Below are 26,627 nucleotides of genomic sequence, written 5' to 3' on the forward strand. Positions count from 1 at the left end.
TAATTCTGACCTCGTGCATAAAACTCATTTGATGTCTCTTATCTCATCGACCAAATTATATACTCGAGACTTCTACCATTATCGGAGTATTAGACTAGTAAATAGATAACAGAGTGTACAAAATGTCAAAAGTTCTTCTTTTTGGATTCGGTTAAGATGGACAAAGGGTTGATGGGATCCATATATGTTGTTCAGGTCGATCGGAAGGTGCAGAAGTAGCTAGTGATTTTTCATATACAGATTTTTGACCTCAGGTCTTTCAGTTCAAACTTGCCGTTCCGAGTTGCTTATCTCAAAAAGCCAACCAATTCAAATACAGGGCTTTTGATAGAGCCCACCCTTCTCTAATAGGGGCAGTACCACCTATAGAATGAGAATCTTCATCCTCTCTTAAAATCCTATAGCATGTTTAGGAACCTATCCTAGAGATTGTGTGCCAAGAGTGGGATGGATTGGGATTGTTATAAGGTCACCTATTGCCCACCACTTCACTTCATAGGAGCGCTAGCGAAGCCGTATAAAGCAAACACGTTGGCTTTGAAGCAGCTGCGGTTGGAAATTTAGATGAGGTTGTTGGATTTGGGGATATTGTGAGTTGTGCTACTAATTCTGAGACACCACTTGTGAAAGGTGAGAGGTTGGAAATTGGAGCTCATTTGGATTTGATTGGTTCTTTTAAGCATTCAATGAAGGAATGTGATGACGAGGCTTTGAAAAGAGGGAAAGTTTTTGTTGACAATGAAAATGTGTTCTTAGTATTTTTAACATATGGTACTACAAACAATTTGTCGGTAATCATAATGAAAATAGGAGTTATTGAAGTAATTGTTGAGGCAAAGTAGTTCATCTTAATGTTACTAAGGTGGTAAGCTAATATATATAATAAGCTATACACTATCTTAATTATTTGTGTTATCAATTAGACACTAAATGTATGCTAGAAAATGTGAACAATAACTGTGTGCTTGTAAATATAATATCTATTGAAATTTTCTCATTTGAAATTTTCTTCTAGACCCTTCGAAATTCTGTTTTTACGGACAAAAGTGTGGTGGACACATGATGACCACGTCGCTTTATAGGAGCGGTAGCGAAGCCGTATATAGGCAAACATGTTGGCTTTGAAGCAGCTACATGGTACTGTCATTTTGAGCCTCTAGGGTACTTATTTATGCTTTAACTCAAGGATGGTAAACAAAAGAAGAGGTTAGAACCACCTCCATCGAGCACCTGTCTTCGGTCTTACGTTCCGAACTTATATTAGTTTGAACCATAGTTTCTGTACGAATTTTACATAGGCATGTTTTTATTTGGGAATATATATTCCAAACCAATTTTTCAAATTATAATTTTTGTTTTTAGTAATATCAGCAAATACAGTGTAACCTTTTTTTTTTGGTTACAAAATACAGTGTAACTTTAATTGAGGATGTGTGTATTATTGATCCTAGTCAAAAGAAGTGTGTACCATTGACCAAAACTATCCAACTAATAATCCAAACATACTAATGGAATGAAGAACTACCATTGAAAGATTTCATTCTCCTATATACCCAGAAAATTTGGACCCCTCCCACGTTTAAGGGTGTGAATTAATGGGTTTGCATCAAATATAATAGTGGTGGTCCCGTACAACTCTCTATATAACTCAAGCTACCCAACAAGGATCCTTAATCCTTATTATCTTTTTAAAAAATTAATTTAATAATTACCGTTATGGGTGAATAATTTTGTGCACGTCAATTTAAATCACGTATGCAGATTTACTATTTAGTTTGATAACATCCACTACCACCACTTCACTCACTATCATCAAATATGCCATTCCATAGAATAAAATAGTTGTGAACTCATTCTCATATGACGTATAGTGTGCTTTCTAATTGGATATTACACTTTCTTTTTACTAAAACAAAAAGATATTTTTTTTTAAATAGTTAAGTGACTAAAATTTCACCTTTTAAAGATGAATAAATATAATATTTGAGATTCGAACTCTCACTCAAGCATATTAAATGTGATGTCTTATCAGCTGAGTTAAGCTCACGGAAACAAGACAATGACTACTGTATTTTACAACCAGTGAAATTCAAATCATGTCTCTCAAGATTATAAAGTCAAATTCTTATTATTGAAGTGAAATTTATACAACTAGAAAGCACAGGACCTTACATACTCCACCTTTATATTACATACCACACGACCTTTTTGTTTCTGGAATCTTGTTGTCTAGCTTGTTGCTCCACTTTTCCCCCTTTTTGGTTTCGATTGTTTCTAGTGTTGTGAAATTTCTCATCAAAATGATTCTTTTCATTTTCTGATTATTTTCTCTATCTATTATTAAAAAAAACATAAAAATAATCTTTCGGGTTAAATATATTCTTAATCTATATAAAATAAGAGAGGACCAATTTTGTGAAATTGATGAAATAGATAGCAAAAATGTTCGATTTTAAAATAGAAAATAAAATAAAGGACTAAAATTACGGTTAAATCAAGTAAATTCTAAATTATTTATTTATAGAATAAATTTTTAAACATACCGTTACCATGAACGTAGGAACTTTTCTAAGTAGGAGCATAAGAATCATCGTCACATATATATTTAGGTCCCCACTTTGACATTTTAACAATGTCAAAATGAAAAAGTCAATAGAATTTAGCATTTTTAAAGGACCAAAAGAAAACCTATCAAGTTCCTCCAATACACGACAGCCTCCAACCTATCCCACAATCCCACATGATTCCACTTTCACATTTTCTTTCTACTATAAAAATCATTAATTACTCAACTCATATGCTCCACCATTCTTCTTGCTTCATCCTCTTCATTTTGTCTCTAATTTTTGTACTATCTTCCAAAAGTCAGCGCCATCTTTTGTCCTTTGATCCATTTTTCTCCCTTTCTCTAAGATTTTTTTTCTCCTTATTAGTATCTTGCTTCAATAGACAAAAATAACCACACCAAATATTTTCAACTTAATTTCTTCTAGCCATACCCAAAAAAAATCTCTATGTGCTACTACTAGCTATAGTACTATTATATCTTCTTCTAAATAATGGCTGAGGATTGGGATCTTTTTGCAATTGTTAGAAGTTGCCAATCAACAACCAATACTAGCACAACCACAACCACAATCAATAGTACTATACCATCTTCCATTAATTCCACTTCAAATTTGAAGGTAGAATTAGAATATGATGCATTTGCTTTTCCTAATATAGTGCAACCTATAACCAATGAGGTTCAAGGGTTAAACCAATTATTCACATCTTTTAACCCCACTACCAATCCCAACACAACTATTATCACTAGTGGTTATGGTATCAATCCTAATTCCCCTAATATTGCAAGATGCATTGGACAACAACATCACAATATTGCTCCTACTACTTCCTCTTCCATTTGGCCTAATTTTGTGCAAGAAGCTTCCACTTCTAGCTTCAACAAATTCCATAACCAACAATTACAACAACATAATCATCATCTACAAGTAATTCAGAAACAAGAATTCCATGTACCTCAAAGCACCCAACCTCAAACACCAAGATCAAGAAAAAGGTATTAAAATTTCTAATTTTACACTAATAATTGAATATTTCATTTGATTACTAAAAATGTTGAATTTTTACATACATAAAGCCGACATGGCATAAAAGTTGTACATAGTACATAATATGCATTTACATTTAAATGTATATATTTGCTTTTTCTTATTCAACAGAAAAAGTCAACAAGGGAAAATGGTGTGTCATGTAACTGCGGATAACCTCTCAACAGATTTGTGGGCATGGAGAAAATACGGACAAAAACCCATTAAAGGTTCTCCATATCCAAGGTATACATATAAACTTAATAAAAAAAAATCAATTTGATACTATACTACACTTCTCACAGTAAGATTTGACACTACGTCTCTATTTAAAAATTTAAAACATTGATTACATAACATAGTCAATTCAGCTAAGAGTTCTATTGAACCTTCGATTTCTCAAAAAAAAATACTAACAAAATTAACTCTCTGTTGTTGTATTATTAGGAACTATTATAGATGTAGTAGTTCCAAAGGTTGTACCGCGCGAAAGCAAGTTGAAAGGAGCAACACCGAAGCGGACATGTTTATTGTGACGTACACAGGAGATCACAACCACCCTAGACCGACTCACCGGAACTCGCTCGCTGGAAGTACACGAACCAAGTCTCCGGCGATACAACCACCCACTTCAATTTCTTGTCAACCCAACACGGCGACTTCTTGCTCCTCCTCTTTAGCACCAAACTCTTTTGGTGAGGAAGAAGAAGACATTGACATGGAAATTGAAACCGATGAAGAAGGCGAAGATGGTTGTGATATTCCACAATCCAACAATGGCCAATAAATTCAGTCCGCTGGGTTTCAATCACTTTCACGGTTGAGTTTTTATGTTTTTATTTTGTAAATAAATAGATTAAGAAAAATTTGGGAACATTTTCTTATGTACTAGTGCATTGTTTCAAAAGCACATAAGAAAAAATATATATAAATAGTTTTAGCTATAGTTTAAATTTAAATTGTTCTCGAGTTTTGTGGTTGCATCTTTGAGATTCTTAAATGTAGTTTTGATTCGCATATCAAAGTCATGTTTTTTAATGTTCCACGTAGAATAGTACCGTAAAAATCTTCCACCAAATACCTGCCAATATGTCAACAAAAGATTTAATTTTTTTTTTTTTTTATGAAGATAATAAAATATTTTGAAAACAAAAAAATGATTTATTTTTTTTGACCGAGTCAAACTTTGAAGTTTTGTTGGTATAGTTGTCAACATGGCAAATAAATACTCCCTATCTAGTCTTATATAGGAGTATAATATAAGAAAAAGTTAGATCAAGAAAAATCGATATATTTAATCTAAATTTAGAACCAGAGAGGTAGTAACATCGAAGTACATAAATAAATAAATAAATGGATACAAAATTCAAACTCGGTTTCAATTGCAATTCTTAATCATTTTATCCAAATTGTGTGATTAAAATAAAGATAAATTATGAAGACTTAGACTGCATGACACCGGTATAAAACTATAGACATAGACTCAGATATAGTTTGCATGAAGATGATCAACTTTTTGATCTGGATCCTTCTTATTTACCTTGTGATTTGTGATTACATAGGTGTGAAGATTTAAAATGCCAAATGATAAAAGAGAAAATAAAGGGAAGAACACACAGACAAATACATGTATTGCCCAAATTTTACTTTTAAATGGAAAATGATTACTAAGAGAATGATTTTCTTTGGAAAATAAGACAATGATCTTGAACTTAGATAAGCAACAATTAAAAGTTGATTAAGAGAAAAGAAATTAAATTAAACAAATACCTTCTCTAACGAAGATAAACACTCCATCGGTCGGAACTACTCTCGAGCTCTGTGTTTGAGTGGTTTGCAATACAACTGCAGGCCGACCATTTAAACTTGTTAAGGCGGAAATTACAAGGTTCTCGATATATATTTAATTTATAGAAATATTTGTAAATATATTACGAATTTGGTAGAAACTTCGAGAGGAATTAACTCAGTACAAGATAAAAAAATAAAATAAAAAGACTGAGTAATTCTTAGTTAAAAAAATGTAATTAACTAATTTTCATAATTTACAAAAATTTCTGCTCATCCAATTCTTTTCATGTTCAAAATGGAAAGTTATTATTTTCCAAGATAACATGACATTTGTCCAGTTATATGACTCTGGAAGCATGGAACCTATTTTAATTGCAAGGGGAAACTAGCTTAATGTAGACCATAGTTTGGGTTTCCATTTACCTTGCTACAACATATATGACAGACAAATTCAAGAATCACCCATGCAATATATTCAGAAAATACAAGGAAACGCTTCTGCATCATGAGTGGCCTCTGCAAGAACACTGGCCATCCTTAAAGAAATGGAACCGTTTCCTATCCCTCAAAATTATCTCCCTACCAACCACTTGTGTGGCAAGCATCATAAAAGTATGGCAGTGAGGGCAGATCAGTGAATTCTTGTATATGCGTATTGGAGCCATAGTCGGTACATTAAGAACACCATATGCAGCTGCCAACTGTTCTGAATGGTATATCTTATCTTCACTCTCTTGGTATTGATACCCTCTATTCCTGAATTCAGTTATAAGAAACGCCAATTTTTCATTAATCTCGTCCTCGTCAATCTTCTCTCCTGCAGAGAAGTGATGAATTCTGCTCCGTATCTCCATCCAACACTGCCCAGGACTTCTCCTTAAACCTCTTTCTCTCATCAACCGACGTGTCTTCTCTCCAAAATCAGACAGTCCAGCATTGTCATACAAGTTTGCAAGCAGCAAATATATTGCAGGATCAGATGGATCAAGCTCAAGACATCGCCTTGCCATGTCTTCTCCCAAGGCAACATTTCCATGTAAATTGCAAGCATTTAATAAAGTTTTGCAAACCAAAGAGTCTGGCTTGAAAGGCATTGTTTCAATAACTCCCATAGCTTCCTCTAGTCGACCACCTCTACCAAGGAGATCAACTAAACAGACGTAGTGATCTAACTTTGGTGTTATATGGTATACTTTTTGCATAGAATAGAAATACTCCAGACCAAGATCCAATAAACCACCGTGACTGCAAGCAGAAATCAGTGATAAGAGTGTAACAGAATCAGGTTTAACTCCTGCTAACCTCATGTCATCAAAAGTAGAAAGAGCATGGGAAATATATCCATTTGATGCCAATCCAGATATCAAACCGTTCCATGAAAATGCATCTGGCTCACTTATATCTTTGAAAGCTCTATTTGCATCGTGAATACTACCACATTTGCTGTACAAGTGAACTAAGCTGTTTGAAACTGAGTTACATCTATGGAAGCCTGATTTGACAGAATAACAGTGCAGCTGCTTTCCAGTTTCCATAGTGCCTAAGCCAGCTGCAGCAGATAAAAAACTTGCCAAGCTAAATTCATCCATTTTAATCCCATCATTGCACATGTGAACGAAAACTTTTAATGCCATTCCATGATCCCCCTTCTGGTTTAATCTTGCGGCTAAACATGTGTATGTGATGGAATCTCTATGATTCATCGTACCAATTACAGACCATGCCTCATCTGTCATCCCCCCTCCAGCATAAGCATCTACAAGAGCATTACCAACAGCTATATCTATGTCTGCTTTTGTTTTTATGATATGTCCATGGAGCATCATTGTCGGAACAAGAGACCTCACTTTGCTGCATGCTCCAAGAATCGTAGACAGTGTAACGAAATTCGGTTGTACTCCTGCTGCTTGCATCTCGGAAAACACCTGAAAAGACTGTTCTAATCCATTTTCTACAAAACCAGCAATCAAAGAAGTCCAAGAGATGACATTTGGTGATGCTATCTCTCTAAAAGCTTTCACAGCATTTGTAGTGCTGTGGGAGCATTTCATGTACATATCAACCAGTGCATTTCCTATATAAAGATCATTCTCAAGTCCAATAATGATAACCCGCGAATGAAATTGTTCCCCTAGGCCCAATGATAAAATTGAGGAGCTAGCGTTCAATAAACTAGCATATGTAAAATTATTTGGTAGGATGCCAGATAATTCCATATCAAGAAATGCACCGACAGTCTCTCTAACTTGCAAATTTTTATTGAATCCAGAGATAATGGTTGTCCATAAGCACACATCGTATTCAGGTGTCATATTGGCGACCTTAATAGCATCTTCCATCTGTCTGAATTTTGAATACATATCAACAATGGCTGTCTTCAAGACCAAATTCATTTCAGCACCAAATATGATTAACTGTGCATGCAGCAGTTTTCCATAAGCCAAACCGAGAAAAGAAGACGCCGCACCTAAGAGTTTAACAAATGTGAATTCATTTGGGTAAACACCTGCTTCAATCATTTTTACGTAAACTCCAAAAGCTTCACCGTATTTACCAGTTTCCACTAAAGAAGAAACCATTGTTGTCCAAGACACAACATCACCACCACCCTTCACTAACGAAAGCAATTTATAAACTTCAAAAGTACTACAACAACTTTTTGTATAAAACTCGATCAACGAAGTACCAAGAAAAGGATTCATCTCTAACCCAAGCTTCACAACAGAAGCATGAATTTTTGTCCCACAATCAAACTCCCCTAAAGCAGAACACGATCTTAAAGCACTCGACAACGTAAACTCGTTCGGATACTGACCCGATCCTAACATCATATCAAACAATTCAAGGGCATCAAAATGATACTTATTCTTGGTGTGTGAAGACAGAACCGTAGTCCATGATACGACATCTTTGTCAGGCATTTCATCGAACAAGTGGCGTGCATGATGAAGACCAAAGCATTTAGCATATAAAGACAACAAATTGTTGTTTAAATACAAATCATGTTGAAGACCCAATTTGATTATGGGGCTATGAATGCATATTCCTTCTTTGAGGGAATTTGAGTTGCAGAATGAAAGAACACGCAAACAAGTTTCTTGGAAGCGGGATAGTGAAAAACTTTGAGTAGGAGTTTTACTACATAGCATGTGCATGGTTTAGTAACAGCGTGTAATTGCAATGTTAAATGGAGTTGGAAATTAGTACATAGGTTTTTGAAATATGAAATATCAAAAATCATCAGCTAAAAATTAAGGATTAATTTAGTGGTGTCTTACGTTTAACGTAGGGATATCAATTTGCATATGTTAACAGAGTTATGTGTAAAGATGATTTTCGAAGTCGAGGATTTTTTCACACGGGACAAAATGGAAGGAAAAATTTCCCGATAACATTTCGAAGCGGGAATTGGGGAAGTACCATCCACTTCTATGAATTCCCCGAACATTAAAAAAAAAATTGTCCCTAAATATAAATATAAGACTTTCATCTAGGTGAATTTATTATCTTTTTTTTTAAAGGGTTAATTATATATTTGGTCCCTTATGTTTATTTTAGGTTTTAATTTGGTCCCTTACGTTTAAAAAGTATCAATTTGGTCCCTTACGTTTATTTTAGGTTTCAAGTTGGTCATTTCCGTCAATTTTGTCACATGTGGCAGTCAATTTACATACGTGGACGGACACGTGGCACTTGGACATGCTGACACGTGTACTATTCAAACGGTGTTAGTGACAAAACTAACGGAAATGACTAACTTAAAACTTAAAATAAACGTAACGACCAAATTGATACTTTTTAAACGTAAGGGACCAAATTGAAACCTAAAATAAACGTAAGGGACCAAATATGTAGTTAATACTTTTTTAAATATACCCCTTATCATATCATCAATTTTGTCTTGAAATTTGAAAAGTCAATAATGAATGCATATAAGACAAAGGGTATTATAGTAATATTCATACATACTTATTTCATATAATTTATGGAAAATGCTAAACAGTGCCCCCGGGGCACTGTTTAAGGAACCAAATATAGTAATATCATATTGAAGTTTGTGCAGTCAACGGCTCGAAAGTATAAACAATGTTATTTTTAATTTTAAAATTTCCTTTTTTGATTTCCTTAACCAGTACCCGGGGCACTGGTTAGCATGACCCATAATTTATTACTCCAACAATTTTTCTTAATATCCGTGATTTTTGTAAAATATAATAATGGACGGTGGCAGTTTGTTTTACCGTGTATATATCACATCATGTTTGCCAACCCCTATATATTATCACCTTTTTTCATCATCACATTGAGATTTCTATCTTTATAACTTAACACTCACATTTATTACATATAAATGGCTTCAAGATTTTTTCCAATCTTTCGAAGAAGGGCTTTGGCTAACATGGAAGACTTCATCAAGTCTTCCATGGTGCACAAGTTGCCCATATTATTATAACGAATACGAATTTTACAAAATCGATCGTTGGATTGAAAGTTTATATCGTATAGATCATCCATAATTTTTTTAAAAAAAATCGAAAATCGTTTGATATGTTATTGAGACCAATCAAGATTAACGGTATACAATAAAAACTCATAAACCGTTAATTTTGATGGGTCTCAATAACATATCAAACGATTTTCGATTTTTTTAAAATAAATTATGGATGATCTATACAATATAAATTTTCAATCCAACGGTCGATTTTGTAAAATTCGTATTCGTTATAATAATATGAGCAACTTGTGCACCATGAAAGACTTGATGAAGTCTTCCATGTTAGAATTGGCCTCGAAGAAGTAGTAAGGCATTGTTTATGACCGTTGATGTGCCCTATCAGGTTCGTGTCAGTCATTTCTTTTGTTTATTACAATTTAAAAATTCTACCTAATTTTAATTTTATTATTATTTTCAGAATTACGCAGAACTAAATCCTTTTTTTGTCGGTGAATTTTTCAATAAACTTCAAAGTACATGGAAATTGGTCGATGACAATGGGAAGGAACACCAAGCTGAGTTCAATATGTCCATATACAACCTTTGCTTACAAATGGTTGGACAGCAATAAGGACCTTTTATAAATGGAATGAAAATCAAAATATTACTATGGTGTACTATGGTGAAAGTATCTTTCTATTAATTCCTATTGATTTTTTAACAAATATTCCAACATATGATTTTCCAGAATTTCATAGTTTAGGTATGAACTCTGGAAAATATCGATCTTTTCAAATTCCAATGGATCTAAAAACAACAACATCAAATGAAATGGTATTTTATCATTATTTTTAATTACTAATTTTTCATGTGGGTAACAATTGATGTAATACTTTTTATTATATATATTACTAAACATTTAGTTTTTTTTCCATAGGAACTATCTGATAATTTTGCCGAATTTCTCTCGATGACTAATCATTCTACAGTAAAACTTTGTAGACCTTTAGATCAAGTAATCCTTTGCAATTTATAAATCAAGAACGAGGACGATTTAACTGCTAAGTTTGTCGACGGCTGGTCTACTTTTTGTGAAGTGAACAAAATTGTTGCCGGAAATCTTCTTGAGTTTAAAAGTGATGGAATTATGCAAACAAATGTGCTTATTGTCAATCATATCTAATATGATAATTAGGGATCAACATTTCTATTTTTTTTTTCAATTTATTGTTTTTATCTTTCATGTTATGTTTTTCATATTTCTTTTTTTTTGTCTATTGCAAATTATCTATCAATCAAAAGACATTATCAAGTCGAACTTTGTATACCAAAAATTTATATTAACACTTGCAATTTACTTATTTACTTATCGAATATAAAGAACACAGTATTGTAATTCAATTTCGTCATGGATTGAGTAGTACCTTTTCTTTCGTTAATAATATTGTTGCAACTAATATACTACGATTTAAAACTTATGTCATTACGCAAAACAAATTTAATTTTTGTCACTTTAATTCAATTTTAATTGTATTCGATTACTCTTATTATTCAAATTGTTTCAGACAATTTTTTTTTCCATGTCATGTTCATTTTAGGATAACTTTTTTATCAATTTCGTTACACAGTTCTATATAATATATTTTCATAAAAACAAACCCATTTAATATAAACTATACCAACCATTATTGTTTTATTATTTTATTTTTTTCCATATGTCACAACGACCAATTTCAATTTTTATTTAAATATTATATTCCATGTTCTAAAATTAAATTTACTTTTTTCTTTATTTAATATAAATTAATGACTGCAAAAATCACATTACATTAACGCGCGGAACGCGCGTCCCGTGCGGATGCACGGGTAAGTTCCTAGTTTATTTCATATAATTTATTACTCCAACAATTTTTCTTAATATCCGTGATTTTTGTAAAATATAATAATGGACGGTGGCAGTTTTTTTTTATAAGAAAATTCCCAAATTATAAGGGAAAATAAAAAAATCACACTTATTAAGAAAAAGTAAAACATGATAATTTGAAATATGTTTTTGTGGATTTTTCTTGGAATAAGTTACATAGGAAGATGTAAAACCAATTTTTATTGGTTGTTATTTATTGAGAAAATGGGAGAGAGAGAAAATTAAATGCAATTTGCATTTAAATTTATGAGAATTTAAGGGAAAAACATTTTTGAAAATGATTTTTTCCATTATAATTTGGGACAAAAAAAATGGACCTTTCCCTTATAATTTGGGACGGAGGGATTAGTTGTTAATATGTCAAAAAAAAGAGTCATACGATATTATGATTATCTTATTTTCTTGTTTCATTACCTAATAAACACTAAAACGATGCACCAAGTACATACACGGTGTATACATGGTCTACTCTTCTTCTTTTTTTTTGTTACTGATGCAAAATATATTTTTATTTTTAAAAAAATGAAAGATTTAAAATATGAGTTTAATTGATATGCCCCGACGGTGTAAAATAGTTTTGCACGATCGTCCAATAAATAATCACTATTTTGTCATGTCATGTCAAGAAAGTGGGGTGATGTCACGGAAAACATGGTTGATATTGGTTAACAGTGTAAAATTATTTTACACCGTCAGTGCATATCAATTAAATCCTTAAAATATATGTATTTTTTTTAAAGAAATAACAAGTTATTAATATGATGCTTTTTTATAACAAAAATATAAAAATTTTGTTAATTTTTTATTTTTGTGGATCTCCGTGATGAGGGAAAAACCCGTCAAATATTATCAACAACCATAATAAGTTTTCATCCTATTTATTAGGGCCTATTTGGTCTAGTTTTTTTTAGGTGTAGAAGCTCTTTTAATCATAAAACTAAAAATAATAGTTTTTTAACTAAAGTTAAAATTGTTTGGTAATCTTAATTTTTTGTATTAAAAAAAAGTTTTAAAGTTGTTTTTTTATTATAATAGTGTTAAAAGATATATTTCATATATTTTTTTTAAAAAAAATATAGAAACTGATTTTTTTTTACTATAGCTTTTAGAAATTATTGTTTGGTCTAACTTCTTACTTTTAAGTAAAAAAAAGAGAAAAAAAAACTATATCAAACGAGCCCTAAATATGGGTTTTTTTTGTGAGGTATACATTATTCCTTGGTAATTTTGGAATATTTGTCCAACAACAACCAATGACAATAAACCATATAAGTAGATTTGCTAACCAACTTTAAAAAACGATGAATTGGTCCAAGTGGTAAGGGTTACAAGGTTTCCTGACGGAAATCAGTCATCGCTAACAGCAGTAGAAACTTCATTCCAATATCATTGCAACCTTAAAAAAATGCTTTTATTATTTTATGAAAAGAAAAACAATTAATTGCTTACTTTTACTTTTTCTTTTTTTGATTAAAATTAATTGCTTACTTTTATACATTTCATTTATTATTTTCAATAGAAATGTATCTGTGTACTTAGTCAAAACAGAAATGTATATGTGTATCTATTCATATTATATAACATGGATTTCATCATTTTCTTATAGTAATTTTTATTCTTTTTCTTCTTATATGGATATGACCGGATAGAGCTGTACTTCAAAAAATGAGATATAGATCGAGTTGTTCAAAATTTTTTTGACAATGGCTAAACACAATTATAACCTCTCTGATATGTTTTTATTTTGTATTTTTGGTATTGCATAATTTGATGGGATATATTTTATGTGTTTATACGAAGAAGAAATATATTGTTACATAAAGAATATTCCTATATTCTTGTTTCTACATATAGAGTTATGTAAAAACAAATCATATGTTTTAAATAACAAACTAATCTTATAAATTCTAAATCAATCCTTAAAATTCTAAACATAAATATAAATCATAAACCCTAATAATATCTTATTTTAAATAAATATAAACTATATTTAAATATAAAATCTTCAAAAAAAAAAAAATATTTAGCCATTATTCTCAACACTCTCAACCGTGGGATCTTAATCATTCGATCCGTTTTTAATCATTCGATCTGTTTTGAAGTTTAAATTTTACTTTATTTTAAATCTAAAATTTAAGCTTAAATCTATGCCGTTAAATTTCAATTAAACTATTTAAACGTGGTTGAGTGAGATGTAGTCAATCCTTATCGATAAAAAGCGTATATTCCATCTATATACTAAGGAATGTAAGCACATGAATATTGTGTTTTTTATGTCACCCTTTTTAGTTTGTTATATTCTATAATCACTCCTTATTTTTTGTAATTTCTGTTTTTCTTATTTCAATAGCTTCTACATCCATTCTCACTTTCTCATTTTCTCTTCTTGCTCATTAATCCAGTTTTTGGTGGTAAGAATTCTTTCTCTCTTTTTTTTTTTTTTTTCTTATTATTTAATTCACATGCTTTGTTTTGTTAAACCTTTTTATTTGGAAATTCAATGGAAACAAACAAATGCAATTGATGCATATTCATGAAACATGCCAAAATAGGTTTTATTTTCCGCACCCTGTTATTAGGTACGAATCAATCACTATCTCATTGTCCACTTCATCACTAGATTTTTCATTCGTTTTGATTTTATTACTCTTATTATTGTTAATTAATATGATGTAATCTTTGTCTCGCTCGTTCACGGTTATTTATTAATTATACTCAATGTGTGATGATTAAATTGATGGTGTAATTAATCTCAAATGTAACGTATAGCTCAAGCCTCAATGGGAATAAATTTGTCCTTAGTGTAGCACAATATCCTGAAAATTATGATAATAAAATCAATGCAACATTTTCCAATTGTGCCTCCTAATTGTTACTATATATACACCATTCACAAGGAAACAAAACGATAAATTATAGAGTTAATTTAGTAAAAGTAGTGTCATTTATTTTGACATCATAATTGTTTTTCTTAATGTGTACAAAAAATAAATAGTGTCAAGAGATATGTTAAGGATGAAAGTAATCAATATTTTCATCATGTATTGAATTGAGTATGTATGTTAATTTATACATTGGAAATTGAATAGGATAATCTCTTGAGTGTTTAATTAACATACTAAATTCAATACATGATGAAAATATTGAGCTTTATATGGTATGTATGTATGGTTACTCACAGAACTAGCAACATTCTTTGATGTTTGCATTGTTAACTTTTTACTTTGTTGTTTACTATTGCAGAGAGAGATGGTTGCTTTTGGGAAAAAATTGAAAGAAAGACAAATTCAAGAATGGCAAGGGTATGTTATCTAACTACTATATGATGATTGTAACAAGTTAAACATCAGTTTTGCAATTAGGATACTTTTTGGATTCATTTTTATGAGGGTATGCTTTATAATCTTGACTTTTGATTCAGATATTACATAAACTACAAACTAATGAAGAAAAGAGTAAAGCAATATGCTCAACATATTGAACAAGGAACACAAGATCGACAGTACGTACTCAAGGATTTCTCACAAATGCTAGATAATCAGGTTTGTTCTCTTTATTGATTGTATAATTATGATCGAGTCACTTACTATTTGAATTTTCGGTGTTTTTCGTTACATTTTAAGTGCTCAATTTAGATTCTGATACGTTTCACTCACTTTATGTTACAATTCAGATTGAGAAGACTGTCCTTTTTCTGTTGGAACAACAAGGGCATTTGGCAAGCAGGATAGTGCAGCTCGGAGATCAGCAGGGTGATGCTCAGCAAGAGGCTGAAATAAGCAAAATATCTGAACAGCGAGAAGCTTACAGAACAGTGGGAGAAGATCTATTAAAGCTTCTCTATTTCATAGAGATAAACGCTGTTGGTTTGCGAAAGATCTTGAAGAAGTTTGATAAACGATTTGGCTATAGATTTACTGATTACTATGTTAAAAGTCGTGCAAATCATCCTTACTCCCAGCTGCAACAAGTGTACAAGCATGTGGTAATATGTTTAGTTCAAAGCACAAAAATGTTTTCTCTTAACAAATTAATATTGACTAACATGTTTGGATCTTGCAGGGTATAGGAGCTGTTGTAGGAGCCTTATCTCGCAATCTTCATGAACTTCAGGACCGTCAAGGAAGCTACTTACCAATTTATGATCATCCTACTCTTCCTCTCCAGGTTTATTTTACATTCATGCTTTCATATTTTACCTACCAAGTAAAGGAAATTTGGTGATATTCGGTCATATAAACTTCTCTTTTCTGCAGGATCCTGTCATCGATTCAATAAGAGCAGCCATGGATAGATTGACTCACTCAACCAATTTCCTTGACTTTTTGGGGCAACATGCACTCATTATGCAAGAAGAGCTGCAGCTGCCTGCACCATCTGATCAGAAAGTTGATGATGAGAAATACCATTTTATGTCTCTCCTCTTAAACTTGGCTAACACATTCCTGTATATGGTCAATACATATATTATTGTCCCTACAGCAGATGATTACTCTATGCAACTTGGGGCTGCACCAACGGTTTGTGGTATTGTGATCGGTGCAATGGCCGTTGCTCAAGTGTTTTCCTCAGTATATTTCAGTGCATGGTCAAATAAATCATACTTCAGACCTCTTGTATTCAGTAGCATAATTCTTTTTCTCGGCAATGCCATGTACGCCTTAGCATACGATCTTAATTCAATATGGATTCTCCTCATTGGTCGTCTTTGCTGTGGGTAAGTAGTCTTCTATCTCTTACTTGCGTTCAATATGCATCTTATCATTTCAATTTAGATAAATATTATTTACATTAAGACCTCGTTTTGTTTACGCAGATTTGGTTCTGCTAGAGCTGTTAACCGGCGCTACATCAGTGATTGTGTGCCTTTAAATATCCGCATGCAAGCATCGGCAGGTTTTGTTAGTGCCAGCGCTCTTGGAATGGCTTGTGGTCCTGCATTAGCTGGCTTACTGCAAACAAATTTTAAGATTTACAAGATTACATTTAATCAAGATACTTTGCCAGGGTGGGTTATGATGTTTGCTTGGCTTATATATTCAATATGGTTGTGGATCTCTTTTGTAGAACCTTCTCGTGAATTCGAAGAGGACCATACAACATCTCAATCTAATGCTGGTACCTCTCTCCTGACAACCTCTACTTTTTCTATTGTGATCTTGCAAGATAGTTTATCTGTAATAGTTCTCTAATTTCATAGTTAATCTATATAAAGCTTCAATACAAGTAATAGAAAATGACACTTCTTCCATTCCCTTATTAGTAGACAGCAGTGCACTTGAAAAAGGCCTAAGACAACCATTAATGATTAGTTCTGAAGATAAGAAAGATGAAGATGCTGATCAGGATTATGATGATAGCGAAGAAGCTTCAGAGGAATCTCATCTACCAGCCAATTCAATTGGATCGGCATATAGACTCCTTACACCTTCTGTAAAGGTTTGTGAGCAACTCTAACCATTATACTTTCAATACATTAGATGTTGAATTCCATAAACCAACACCCAATGGCCACATAAATGGTTCTGATCAAAGTTATTTAACATCTTTCAGGTTCAGTTATTGATATATTTCATGCTCAAATATGTAATGGAGATTTTACTATCAGAATCTAGTGTCATCACAACATACTACTTTAACTGGACAACAAGCACAGTTGCTATTTTTCTTGCTGGACTTGGTTTGACAGTTCTTCCAGTAAACATTATTGTTGGAAACTATATAAGCAACATATTTGATGACAGGTAACATATTTTGAAAGAACTAAGTGTTTATGATTTTTAATTTAGCTTTCATTTGAAAGATGAATTAGAACCTTAAAATTGTTGAAAATTGAAATATTATCCTTAAGCAGCTATGATATCACACTTTTCTATTGACATATTCACAGGCAAATTTTGTTGGCATCAGAAATCATGGTTTTAGTTGGTATATTGTCTGCCTTCCATGTAATCATTCCATATTCCGAGTTGCAGTACATCTGTTCAGGTCTTCTTATGTTTGTTTCTGCTGAAGTACTCGAAGGTAAGGTCTTAGTAGTGATTTTCTTTTCAATTTATGGTAGTGGACGTATTTGAGTAAACCTAGAAACAAATTGAGCTTGGCAAGCCTCGTTTTTATGATTTTTACAATGATTTCATGCATCATACAGGTATCAACTTGTCGCTTCTTTCGCGAGTTATGTCATCAAGGCTTTCTAGAGGGACCTATAATGGAGGGCTTCTATCTACAGAGGCTGGGACAATTGCACGAGTGATTGCTGATGCAACTATTACCCTTACTGGCTACATGGGTGTGAGTAGGCTCCTAAATATGACCCTACTTCCTTCCCTCTTCATTTGCATAGGTTCCATCGTTGCAACATGCTATACATACAATTCTTTATATTAATTATGTTGCTGATTCCAATTGAAAAAGGAGAATGATGTATGGAATGAATCTTTGATGTTAAGATTAATTTTGTTTGACAGACTGTAGTGATTTGACAAATTAGATTGAATTTTAACTCAGATAAATAACCCTATTTTATTTTTATTTATTTTTTCATTTAATTTGATGTGCTAGAACTAGGAAAATAACGTTTCATTTTACTCATTTTGAATAATGTTCAGCCAATATAGTAAGAATGTTAATGGGATTTTGTTTAATCATAACGTTGAGTGCATTTTATGTAATCAATTTAAAGTTGTAAAATTTGTTTTCGTTAAAACGAGTTTATGTGATTTAACTTGTATCATATTTATCTATACTACATATAAATAGAGTATATGAGTTTTGGTGTGAACTTTTCAAAATACCAACAATACCCTTGATGTTTTTTATTATTGACAAAAATCTTTTATTAACAAACTCACCATAACATAAGGCAAATCTTTTTACAAAAATCTTTTATTAACAAATTGACCATAATAAGGTATATCTTTTATATATATATATATATATATAAGTTAGACACAGGCGCGTGCGCAGAACGTACCTGCCTGACCCGCTAGTTAGTAATAAATACAACATCATATCTAGAGAGACTTGCATTTAATTTATTTGCACGTAGTTTGATGGAATAATTTTTAATGTAAGGAAAAATTGGTCAAAGAAAATTAATGTATTTGGTTTAAGAATTTGGATTTAATACAATAATTTTATTTGACCAATTTTCCTTTATATTTCGTGAGAGAGAGTACAAAAAGAATAGATGATAACAAGTGTGAAGCAAAACAAATAAGTAATTATATTTTGATAAAATAATATAATATTGCAAAGTTTTATGGGATTATTTAAATATAATAAGTTATTTGATAAATAATAGATGCATAAATATCGTCAAAAACTATGTATTTCAATCGCATATAATATTCAATATCTCACATGACATACATGATCCAAAGAGTCATATTTAATTTAATACATAAAAAATATGATAGTGATATTATTTCTTTACAAAGATATATTGATGGGCATATAGTTATTATGTTATTTGTTATTGAAATGCATGATTATAGTCATATTTAATTAATGAAAATGAAAGAAAATCAATTAAGTGTGAATTATCTAATATTTAAATTAATAATATATATATATATATATAGGGGGCTGCTAATTTAGACCCAGTTGGGTCTAAATTAGCAAGGTGCACCTTTTGAGTTGGACAAAAATACCCTTTCTTTTTATAAAAAAAAAAAAAAAAACAGATTGGCGCTGATCCAGTGTCGCGCGCCTACCGCAGGACCACCGTTACAGACCGTTGATTTCCATCAGACGGCCAAGAGATGATATCATCATGGCTGTCGGATCAATCAGACAGTCTAGATCATCCAGCTCCATGATAAGCCAGCGCGTGCACCACACTAGATCTGCGCCTGGAGAGAGAAAATTTTATTTTAAAAAAAGCAGGACACGTGTCGACTGCTGGGTGGTTGGCGTGTTTTTTTTTCATTTAATACTTTAAACTCAATTATTTCGTTGTAAATTAATTTTTTATTTTTTTATTTTTATACCAAAATTCATAATTTTTTTTTGTCTACAAATAGAGACTTGGTTCGTTTGATTTGGACACAAAAAAAAAAAACTCAATTTTTCACTACCTTTAATTATCTTTATATAATACTGTGAAACCATTTAGCTGGTAGAATGGTTTCACAGTATAACTCTCTGAAACCATTTTACTGGTAGAATGGTTTCAGTGAGTAATTTCTTAATTGTTTGCTTCTGAAACCATTCTGAAACCATTTAGCTGGTACAATGGTTTCAGAGCGTTGTACTTTGAAACCATTTCACTGATAGAATGGTTTCAGGGGAGTTGATTCTTAATTGTTTGCTTCTGAAACCATTTTACTGCTAGAATGGTTTCACAGTATAACTCTCTGAAACCATTCTTCCAGCTAAATGGTTTCATAGTAATATATAAACATAATTTTTCACTTCCTTAATCTCGTTATTTATATGTTCTATTGCATTTTAAATTATGTGTATCGTACTAAGTACGTTACTTGTGTGTTGTAATTTAACACGCACCACTCAATCAACTCACTGAAACCATTATACCAGCAAAATGGTTTCAGAATATAACTCTCTGAAACCATTCTACCGGCTAAATGGTTTCATAAGCAAATAACTAAGAATCAACTCAATGAAACCATTCTACCAGTAAAATGGTTTCAAAGTACAACTCTCTGAAACCATAGTACCAGCTAAATGGTTTCAGAAGCAAACAATAGTTTTTAATTACCGTTTTATCTCATTTAATTAACGAAAAATAGTTTCAGGTCTCCAAAAATTTCATAAAATATACCAAAAGTTCCAGAATATTATCTAATATTTTATTAGAAACAAATAAAAAAACAATTGATTTCAGAGTACAAATCTATGAAATTATTATTATTATTTGTTAAATGGTTTTAAATAATCAGCGGAATTTGTGAAAATAATTTCATGACTTGAACTAGGGAGAGTGAGGTACACAAGAGGGTTCTAAATAATTCATAGTACTTTACATAAAATTTTGGAAATTTTTTATGGAATTATAATATTTGTAATTACCTTTTTAATCATTTAATTAACTAAAAATAGTTTCAGGTCTCCAAAAATTTCATACAATATACCAAAATTTCCAGAATATTATCTACTATTTTATTATGAAAAAATAAAAAAAAATAGAGCCTCCCTGAGGCCGCACGCGCACTGTTCATCGTCCCCCCACCCGTTTTATGCAGAAACGGGTCGCGCGACCCGGTTTTTGACCCGGTTCGATCTCCCTCAATACTCAACGAAACTCGACGTTCCTTATATGGATTTTGATCGTTTTTCAATTTTACAAAGGTTTCCGGTATTAGTTTTTGAAATCGGCGTTCGATTCGCACGTAAAATGAGGTCGAAATTTGGAAGAAATTTAAAAAATGTAATAGTTGTTGTTGTTGCATGGGGGGCGCGCTATTTTGGGGGGCGCGCTATTTTATGATGCAAATTACATACATGCCCCAGTTGCTCTATTGTTTCAAAAAAAAAAAAAATGGGTATTTTTGTCCAACTCAAAAGGTGCACCTTGCTAACTTAGACCTAACTAGGGTCTAAGTTAGAAAACCCCATATATATATATATATATATATATATATATATATATATATATATATATATATAAAACAAACTCTACGTATTTACAAGTTGAACCTACTTTTAGATTCCAATTAGCTAAAATGAATTGACGTAAAAATTAAATTCTGACATACTTACTATTTATAGGAAGAAAGAAATTTTGAAAAGTACTATGAAGGACGAGGATTTACGGTAGTGCATTTTGCACGCAGTTCCACACAATTTTGCATTTAGATTTTTGAAATGAGATCGAATGGTCCATATTATATATTAATTAAATCAATTGTTTATTCTGTCAAAAAAAATCAATTGTTTATGATCTCAAACATTCTTTTTGATCATACGGTTCTAAAGCAAAACTACGTCAAAACTACGAGGAATCTTACAACATTAAATCTACTTCCCGATATATATAAAGGTGTGCAACATAACTAGGGATGGCAATGGGTACTCACGGGTGCGGGTTTGATACTACCCAAACCCACACCCAAAGTCCCAAACTCAAACCCAAAGGTTGTTAGGGTGGGAAATAAACTCACACCCACACCTGTTGGGTTTGGATTTTTCCACCCAAACCGAAATCCGAAATAAGAACACGTATAATTAATTATCGGCTTAAAACCGACCCGTATTATATTTGATAAAATGCAAAATGTAGCATAGTTTGATAATATAGTTTGCAAATATCAAAATAATAATAACATAGTTTACAAATGACAATTCAATAATAACATATTTTATAAAGATAGTCTTCAACATAGTGAAGGAGCGGCCGAGTGAGTGAAGGAGTGGAACTGGAAAAGGAAAGGAGGTTGCGTGTGTGAAGGAAAGCATGAGTAAGAAGAAAGCCCTGATTTTACACTTATATATACATAACATAGGGTAATTAAGTAATTTAATATATATTTGGGTGGGTGAATGAGTTTCGAGTGTGAGTTTGATACTACCCAAACTCACATCCACATATTCGGATGTCACCTGAACCCAAATTCAAACTCAGTAAACTCAGATTTCACCCATTAACTTAGGTTTGAATTTGGGTGAATCTATCGAATTTGAGTTTTTCTTTCATCCTAAACATAGCGGTAAAAGATGTATAACTAAGTTTCAAAATGACATGTTGATTCCATGCAATGCAACATTGAACCCAAAAAATGAGTAAGTTCACGGGATACCACAAATGAAGAACCCGTGAACACAAAAACTATAGCTCAGACATAGCAGACAAAATATGGATCATCAGGAAGCAACTTAGCCAAGTGACAAAATCACTTTCATAATGAATGAAGAAGACAGCTGTGGATTCTTCCTTCACTTTTGCTACTATAAGTTGGACCCGTGACCCCAACAAAACCAAGTTAAACAAATCAAACAAGTGAATAGGCCAAGATATATCTATGTGGATTTCCATGTTATATATACTTGCACCCATCAAACCTTACAAAAATATCAAATGGAGCCCACCTTTTTTATCCTCCTAGTCCTACCCTCTCATTTTCCAAAAAAAAAAAGATTGAATGTTGTAACTGCATTAATACATTTATAATATCAATCGTCTGATTTAAACGAATAATCATGATCATTTTGATGCAATGTATCATAGTTGTCCGATGTGAAATCAATGGACGAAATCAATTAATGTGTGTTACTGCGTTATTTATGGTCATTTTCCCTATCAAACTCGTATTTTTTTAAATAAATTTAATATGAATTTGATACGAGTTCACTAGAGTCATAAAAGTCTTAAGATTCAGAGACCACCGACAAATATACTTATAAATTATGCATCAACAAGGCTCTCACGCGAACAACAAGAATTGAAACCATATCTTGCACGATATAAGCTAACTCCTTACAACTGAACCAAACCTTCATCGACCCAACCAACCTACTTCGAATGTGACAAAATAAAACAATAATTTAGAATTTTCTTATTAATATCACAATCATCTCTTTTTAATTAGATTTTTTAATATTAGATTTGTTAGGAGGTAGGTTTACAAATTGATTAGCATTTAGCAAGTAATGTGTACCTTTTCATATAGTGATAAAATATGAGACGTCGTAATCTTAAGTACTGCTTATCCACTTGTATTGTATCTCTAGAAAATGAAATTTCCCATAATAATACCAATTCATCCAAAACAATATATATCCAAATAAAGAATTAATTAACTTCATCATATCTTTGAAAACAAACTTTCCTTCTGGCTGCATGCATGTATTTCAGATCTGTTACATTACATTTATGTACTTTATAGAAATCAGATGAAATAACAAAACTAGCTAGTTCAATAGTTCATACACAAAGAAGGATCAGAAATTGTCCAAGCCATTAATCATGCTCTGATTTATGTTCCCGTCAATCAAGGACACAATAGTAACAATCTTATCGAACAGATCCTGTTCAAGTAAGGTCGTACTACTGTGTCCTTAATTTCTAAGGAGACAAGAACATAAATCATAGCGTGATTAATGGCTTGGATGATGTCTCAACTGAAGAAAATTCTTAAATATGCTAACCATTTTCACTTCTAGGACTTCAAGTTTTGGATCTTGAAACCCTTCTAAGTAAAACCAAGAAACAAAGCACACGATAAAACACAAAGAATCCAATCAAGAAGTAAACATTAATCCATCTTTGTCCTTCATGGAGCCCTTTCTTCTGCAACACATCACCACCAGTGATCATGCATTCTTGATCATTCTCTTGGACCCATATAAAACACCTATTAACTAAGCAAGAATACTCATTGATAAGAAGTGCATCAAGAGCATATTTGTACATAGAAAAGAAGTGCATGAAAAGCCAATACTTAGGTAAACAATCCTTAGAGATAAAGTAACCAGAAAACAGAAAAAATGCTGCAAGTAGCACTGTCATGAGTGAAGTTCCAGCAATGTAGTTTGGTGCTAAAGAACTCAAGAACAGAACAAATGAGTTTGCCATAAGAACAATCACCCAAATGACCAAAACAAAGTAAGAAAAAGATATCCAAGAACTGCAAAGACCAACCAAGAAATAAACTGGAATAGAGTAAATAACAGCTACTACTAGCAAATATGGTAAGAAAACAAGTGTGTTTGCTATAAGATATGATGATAGCCTATAAACACCACTTGATGTTTCTCTTAACAAGATTGGTCTTTCATTGATAAAGATTGGAAGTGTTTCAGTTGTTGAAGATAGTAGAAATGTAAGAGTGAATGCAAATAGACCAAACCTTTTCTCAATACCTTCTTTATCAAATCCAATGTTGATGTAAATTGTTCCTAAAACAAGACCAACAAGAAGTGCTTCTGCTGTGTTTGTTAACAGAAGTTGTCTTGTTCTGTATATGATCTTCCAAAATCTTCTATATAGTGTGCAAATTTCATGAATCCTTGAACTTTTGTACCTGATTTCTCTATTTTTAGTTCTAGTTCCAATATTTTCAGACAGAGAATTACAACCTATAGTAGATTTAGATTTTTCTGGTGAGGATTGTTCAGGTGATTCAGGTGGAGTTGGAGGAGTAATCATTGGTTTAATTTCATTCAATTGGTTCAATATTTCCATTGCATATTCCAATGCATTAAGCTGATGAGGGACAGTGAAACCTTTTGAATGCAAAAATGCTTGAAGTGAAGCTAAGCTTCCATGATGAACAACAGTTCCTTTTGAAAGAAGCAAGATTCTATCAATACAAGAGAGAATCTTGAAACTTGGTTGATGAATTGAAAGAACAATTGTTCTATTATATGAAACACAAGTTGATTTAAGAGTTTGCATGACTTTGTAAGCAGATGAACTATCAAGACCAGAAGTAGGTTCATCAAGTAGCAAAACAGCAGGATCATGAAGAAGACTTAGTCCGATCGAGACCCTTCTACGTTCGCCACCAGATAAACCATGATTAAGCCTTGTATTAGCCAAATGAGTTAGTCTAAGCTCGTTTAAAAGAGACGAAACAATCGAAGCAATATCGATAGTTTTCGGCTTAAGAAGAGAAGCAGAGAAAGCAAAAGTTTCAGAAACAGTTAACATAGGTAAACATGCATCATGTTGAGGAACATAAGCAGAAAGTTTTCTGAATGTTGAAGGGTTATTAATAGGTGAAGAGTTAAGGGAAAGTGTTCCACTTAAGGGTAATCTTCTAGCTGAAAGAATGTCTAAAAGAGTTGATTTTCCTGCACCACTTGGACCAACAATGGCAAGAATCTCAGAAGGGTATGCTGTGAGTGAAACATCTTTGAGGATGTAAGTTGGTGGAATTGGTGCACAGTTTTTGAAGAAGAGAAATGGTGCAATGATAGTGTTGTTTGTTTGTAGGTTTTTGGAGTAAGAGATTGAAGTTGCTGTTAGTTTGTATGTTTTTGGTGGAAGTGGTGATGGTTGGTCTTCCATGGTTAAAGATTGAGAGGGAGATAAGTTGTTAGAGTGAAATTAAGGTTTTTGTGGGATGGAACAATGATTGTTTCCATGCATATAACTTTGGTGAATGGATGATAAAGAGAGACAAATATAAAGGGTGTGTTTGATAAGATTAAATAACGGAACGGGACAACTTCAGTTGTAATTTTACTGTGTTCGATTTTGAAACTATTGGAACATGACATATTAGAAGGCAAAAGACGGGATAAAAATTGGAATTTTTGTATCTTCATCAAATATCGTACAAGATAACAAATTATTCGATATCTTAAAAAGTTGTCGTGTGTTATTCTTTTTAAATTTATCTTTTGCAAATAAATAAAACACGGATACAAAGTAATTAAAAAGAAATCGAACTTCGAACATTCCATTTATTCACCTTTAAGATGAAACTTCTAGTCACTATGCTACTTAACCAAAAAAAAGAAGGAATTATGTGTTGGGTCACGAGGGGAACAACCGAGGGATCATTCACATTAGGTTTAAGGACAACCATACAAGTGAGTTGAACACCATACTTTTACGCAAAACTTTAAGGCATTAGATTAATGAATTCTCTCATTTATAAAGTGTTCAACCTTCACTTTTCTAAACAATGCCCCATGCGGTGCATGGGTCTAATTAGGTGTAATATGTAATAATAAAAAATAAAATACAAAAATTCTAAGAGCATTTTCAATAAGAGTAGTATAGGGAATTTCATGGACTAATTATTCTATATTTGTTTATGTGCTTATTTTATATTTTATATATTTTTTAAATAATTTTGGAACCCCGTCGTTTTGTTTACTTATTAAAAAAAATTGCTGATAACTAAAGGTTAAAAAATTGATGATAATTAAAGGTTAAAAAAAAATTAAAGACATAATCAAGAACATAAAC

The 26,627-nt window shown here is 32.0% G+C and overlaps 4 protein-coding genes across 8 annotated transcripts; 2 read left to right on the forward strand and 2 right to left on the reverse strand.

The window, feature by feature from the left end:
* The first annotated feature begins 2,701 nt into the window (after positions 1 to 2,701).
* LOC123902891 (probable WRKY transcription factor 27) lies at positions 2,702 to 4,380 on the forward strand. The gene is made up of 3 exons (XM_045952753.1): positions 2,702 to 3,562; positions 3,726 to 3,839; positions 4,041 to 4,380. The coding sequence occupies exons 1-3, from the start codon at positions 3,060 to 3,062 to the stop codon at positions 4,378 to 4,380; spliced, it is 957 nt and encodes a 318-aa protein (XP_045808709.1). The 5' UTR covers positions 2,702 to 3,059.
* Positions 3,684 to 8,833, reverse strand: LOC123902754 (pentatricopeptide repeat-containing protein At5g52850, chloroplastic). 2 transcript variants are annotated; one of them, XM_045952637.1, is made up of 3 exons: positions 5,808 to 8,833; positions 5,364 to 5,438; positions 3,684 to 4,674 (listed from the first exon to the last, which is right to left on the reverse strand). In XM_045952637.1, the coding sequence occupies exon 1, from the start codon at positions 8,537 to 8,539 to the stop codon at positions 5,888 to 5,890; it is 2,652 nt and encodes an 883-aa protein (XP_045808593.1). In that variant the 5' UTR covers positions 8,540 to 8,833; the 3' UTR covers positions 3,684 to 4,674; positions 5,364 to 5,438; positions 5,808 to 5,887. The 2 variants fall into 2 exon arrangements, with proteins under 2 accessions (XP_045808593.1, XP_045808532.1); XM_045952576.1 differs by having other exon boundaries at positions 3,684 to 5,438; positions 5,808 to 8,795.
* Positions 8,834 to 14,601: 5,768 nt separating this feature from the next.
* LOC123902974 (SPX domain-containing membrane protein At4g22990-like) lies at positions 14,602 to 18,396 on the forward strand. 4 transcript variants are annotated; one of them, XM_045952937.1, is made up of 11 exons: positions 14,602 to 14,900; positions 14,987 to 15,045; positions 15,165 to 15,285; positions 15,417 to 15,728; positions 15,806 to 15,910; positions 16,000 to 16,460; positions 16,560 to 16,861; positions 17,007 to 17,182; positions 17,297 to 17,487; positions 17,634 to 17,767; positions 17,895 to 18,287. In XM_045952937.1, exons 1-11 carry the CDS (start codon positions 14,898 to 14,900, stop codon positions 18,131 to 18,133), a joined length of 2,103 nt encoding a protein of 700 aa, XP_045808893.1. In that variant the 5' UTR covers positions 14,602 to 14,897; the 3' UTR covers positions 18,134 to 18,287. The 4 variants fall into 4 exon arrangements, with proteins under 4 accessions (XP_045808893.1, XP_045809037.1, XP_045808813.1 ...); XM_045953081.1 differs by having other exon boundaries at positions 14,684 to 14,900; positions 17,010 to 17,182; positions 17,895 to 18,277; XM_045952857.1 differs by lacking the exon at positions 14,602 to 14,900 and having other exon boundaries at positions 14,926 to 15,045; positions 17,895 to 18,396.
* Positions 18,397 to 23,518: 5,122 nt separating this feature from the next.
* On the reverse strand, positions 23,519 to 25,825 carry LOC123903219 (ABC transporter G family member 4). Its single transcript, XM_045953187.1, has one exon. It carries the CDS (start codon positions 25,716 to 25,718, stop codon positions 23,874 to 23,876), a length of 1,845 nt encoding a protein of 614 aa, XP_045809143.1. The 5' UTR covers positions 25,719 to 25,825; the 3' UTR covers positions 23,519 to 23,873.
* Positions 25,826 to 26,627: the final 802 nt, after the last annotated feature.

This window comes from Trifolium pratense, linkage group LG1 (assembly GCF_020283565.1).
Source record: "Trifolium pratense cultivar HEN17-A07 linkage group LG1, ARS_RC_1.1, whole genome shotgun sequence".
NCBI lineage: Eukaryota > Viridiplantae > Streptophyta > Magnoliopsida > Fabales > Fabaceae > Trifolium > Trifolium pratense.

Excerpts from the sequence above, each read along its gene's own strand:
- LOC123902891 (XM_045952753.1), top strand. The coding sequence starts at position 3,060 with ATGGCTGAGGATTGGGATCTTTTTGCAATTGTTAGAAGTTGCCAATCA. Across the intron at positions 3,563-3,725 it reads ACACCAAGATCAAGAAAAAG|AAAAAGTCAACAAGGGAAAA; the intron begins GTATTAAAATTT and ends CTTATTCAACAG. Across the intron at positions 3,840-4,040 it reads AAAGGTTCTCCATATCCAAG|GAACTATTATAGATGTAGTA; the intron begins GTATACATATAA and ends TTGTATTATTAG.
- LOC123902754 (XM_045952637.1), bottom strand. The coding sequence starts at position 8,539 with ATGCACATGCTATGTAGTAAAACTCCTACTCAAAGTTTTTCACTATCC.
- LOC123902974 (XM_045952937.1), top strand. Across the intron at positions 16,461-16,559 it reads ATTGGTCGTCTTTGCTGTGG|ATTTGGTTCTGCTAGAGCTG; the intron begins GTAAGTAGTCTT and ends TTGTTTACGCAG. Across the intron at positions 17,488-17,633 it reads AGCAACATATTTGATGACAG|GCAAATTTTGTTGGCATCAG; the intron begins GTAACATATTTT and ends ACATATTCACAG.
- LOC123903219 (XM_045953187.1), bottom strand. The coding sequence starts at position 25,718 with ATGGAAGACCAACCATCACCACTTCCACCAAAAACATACAAACTAACA.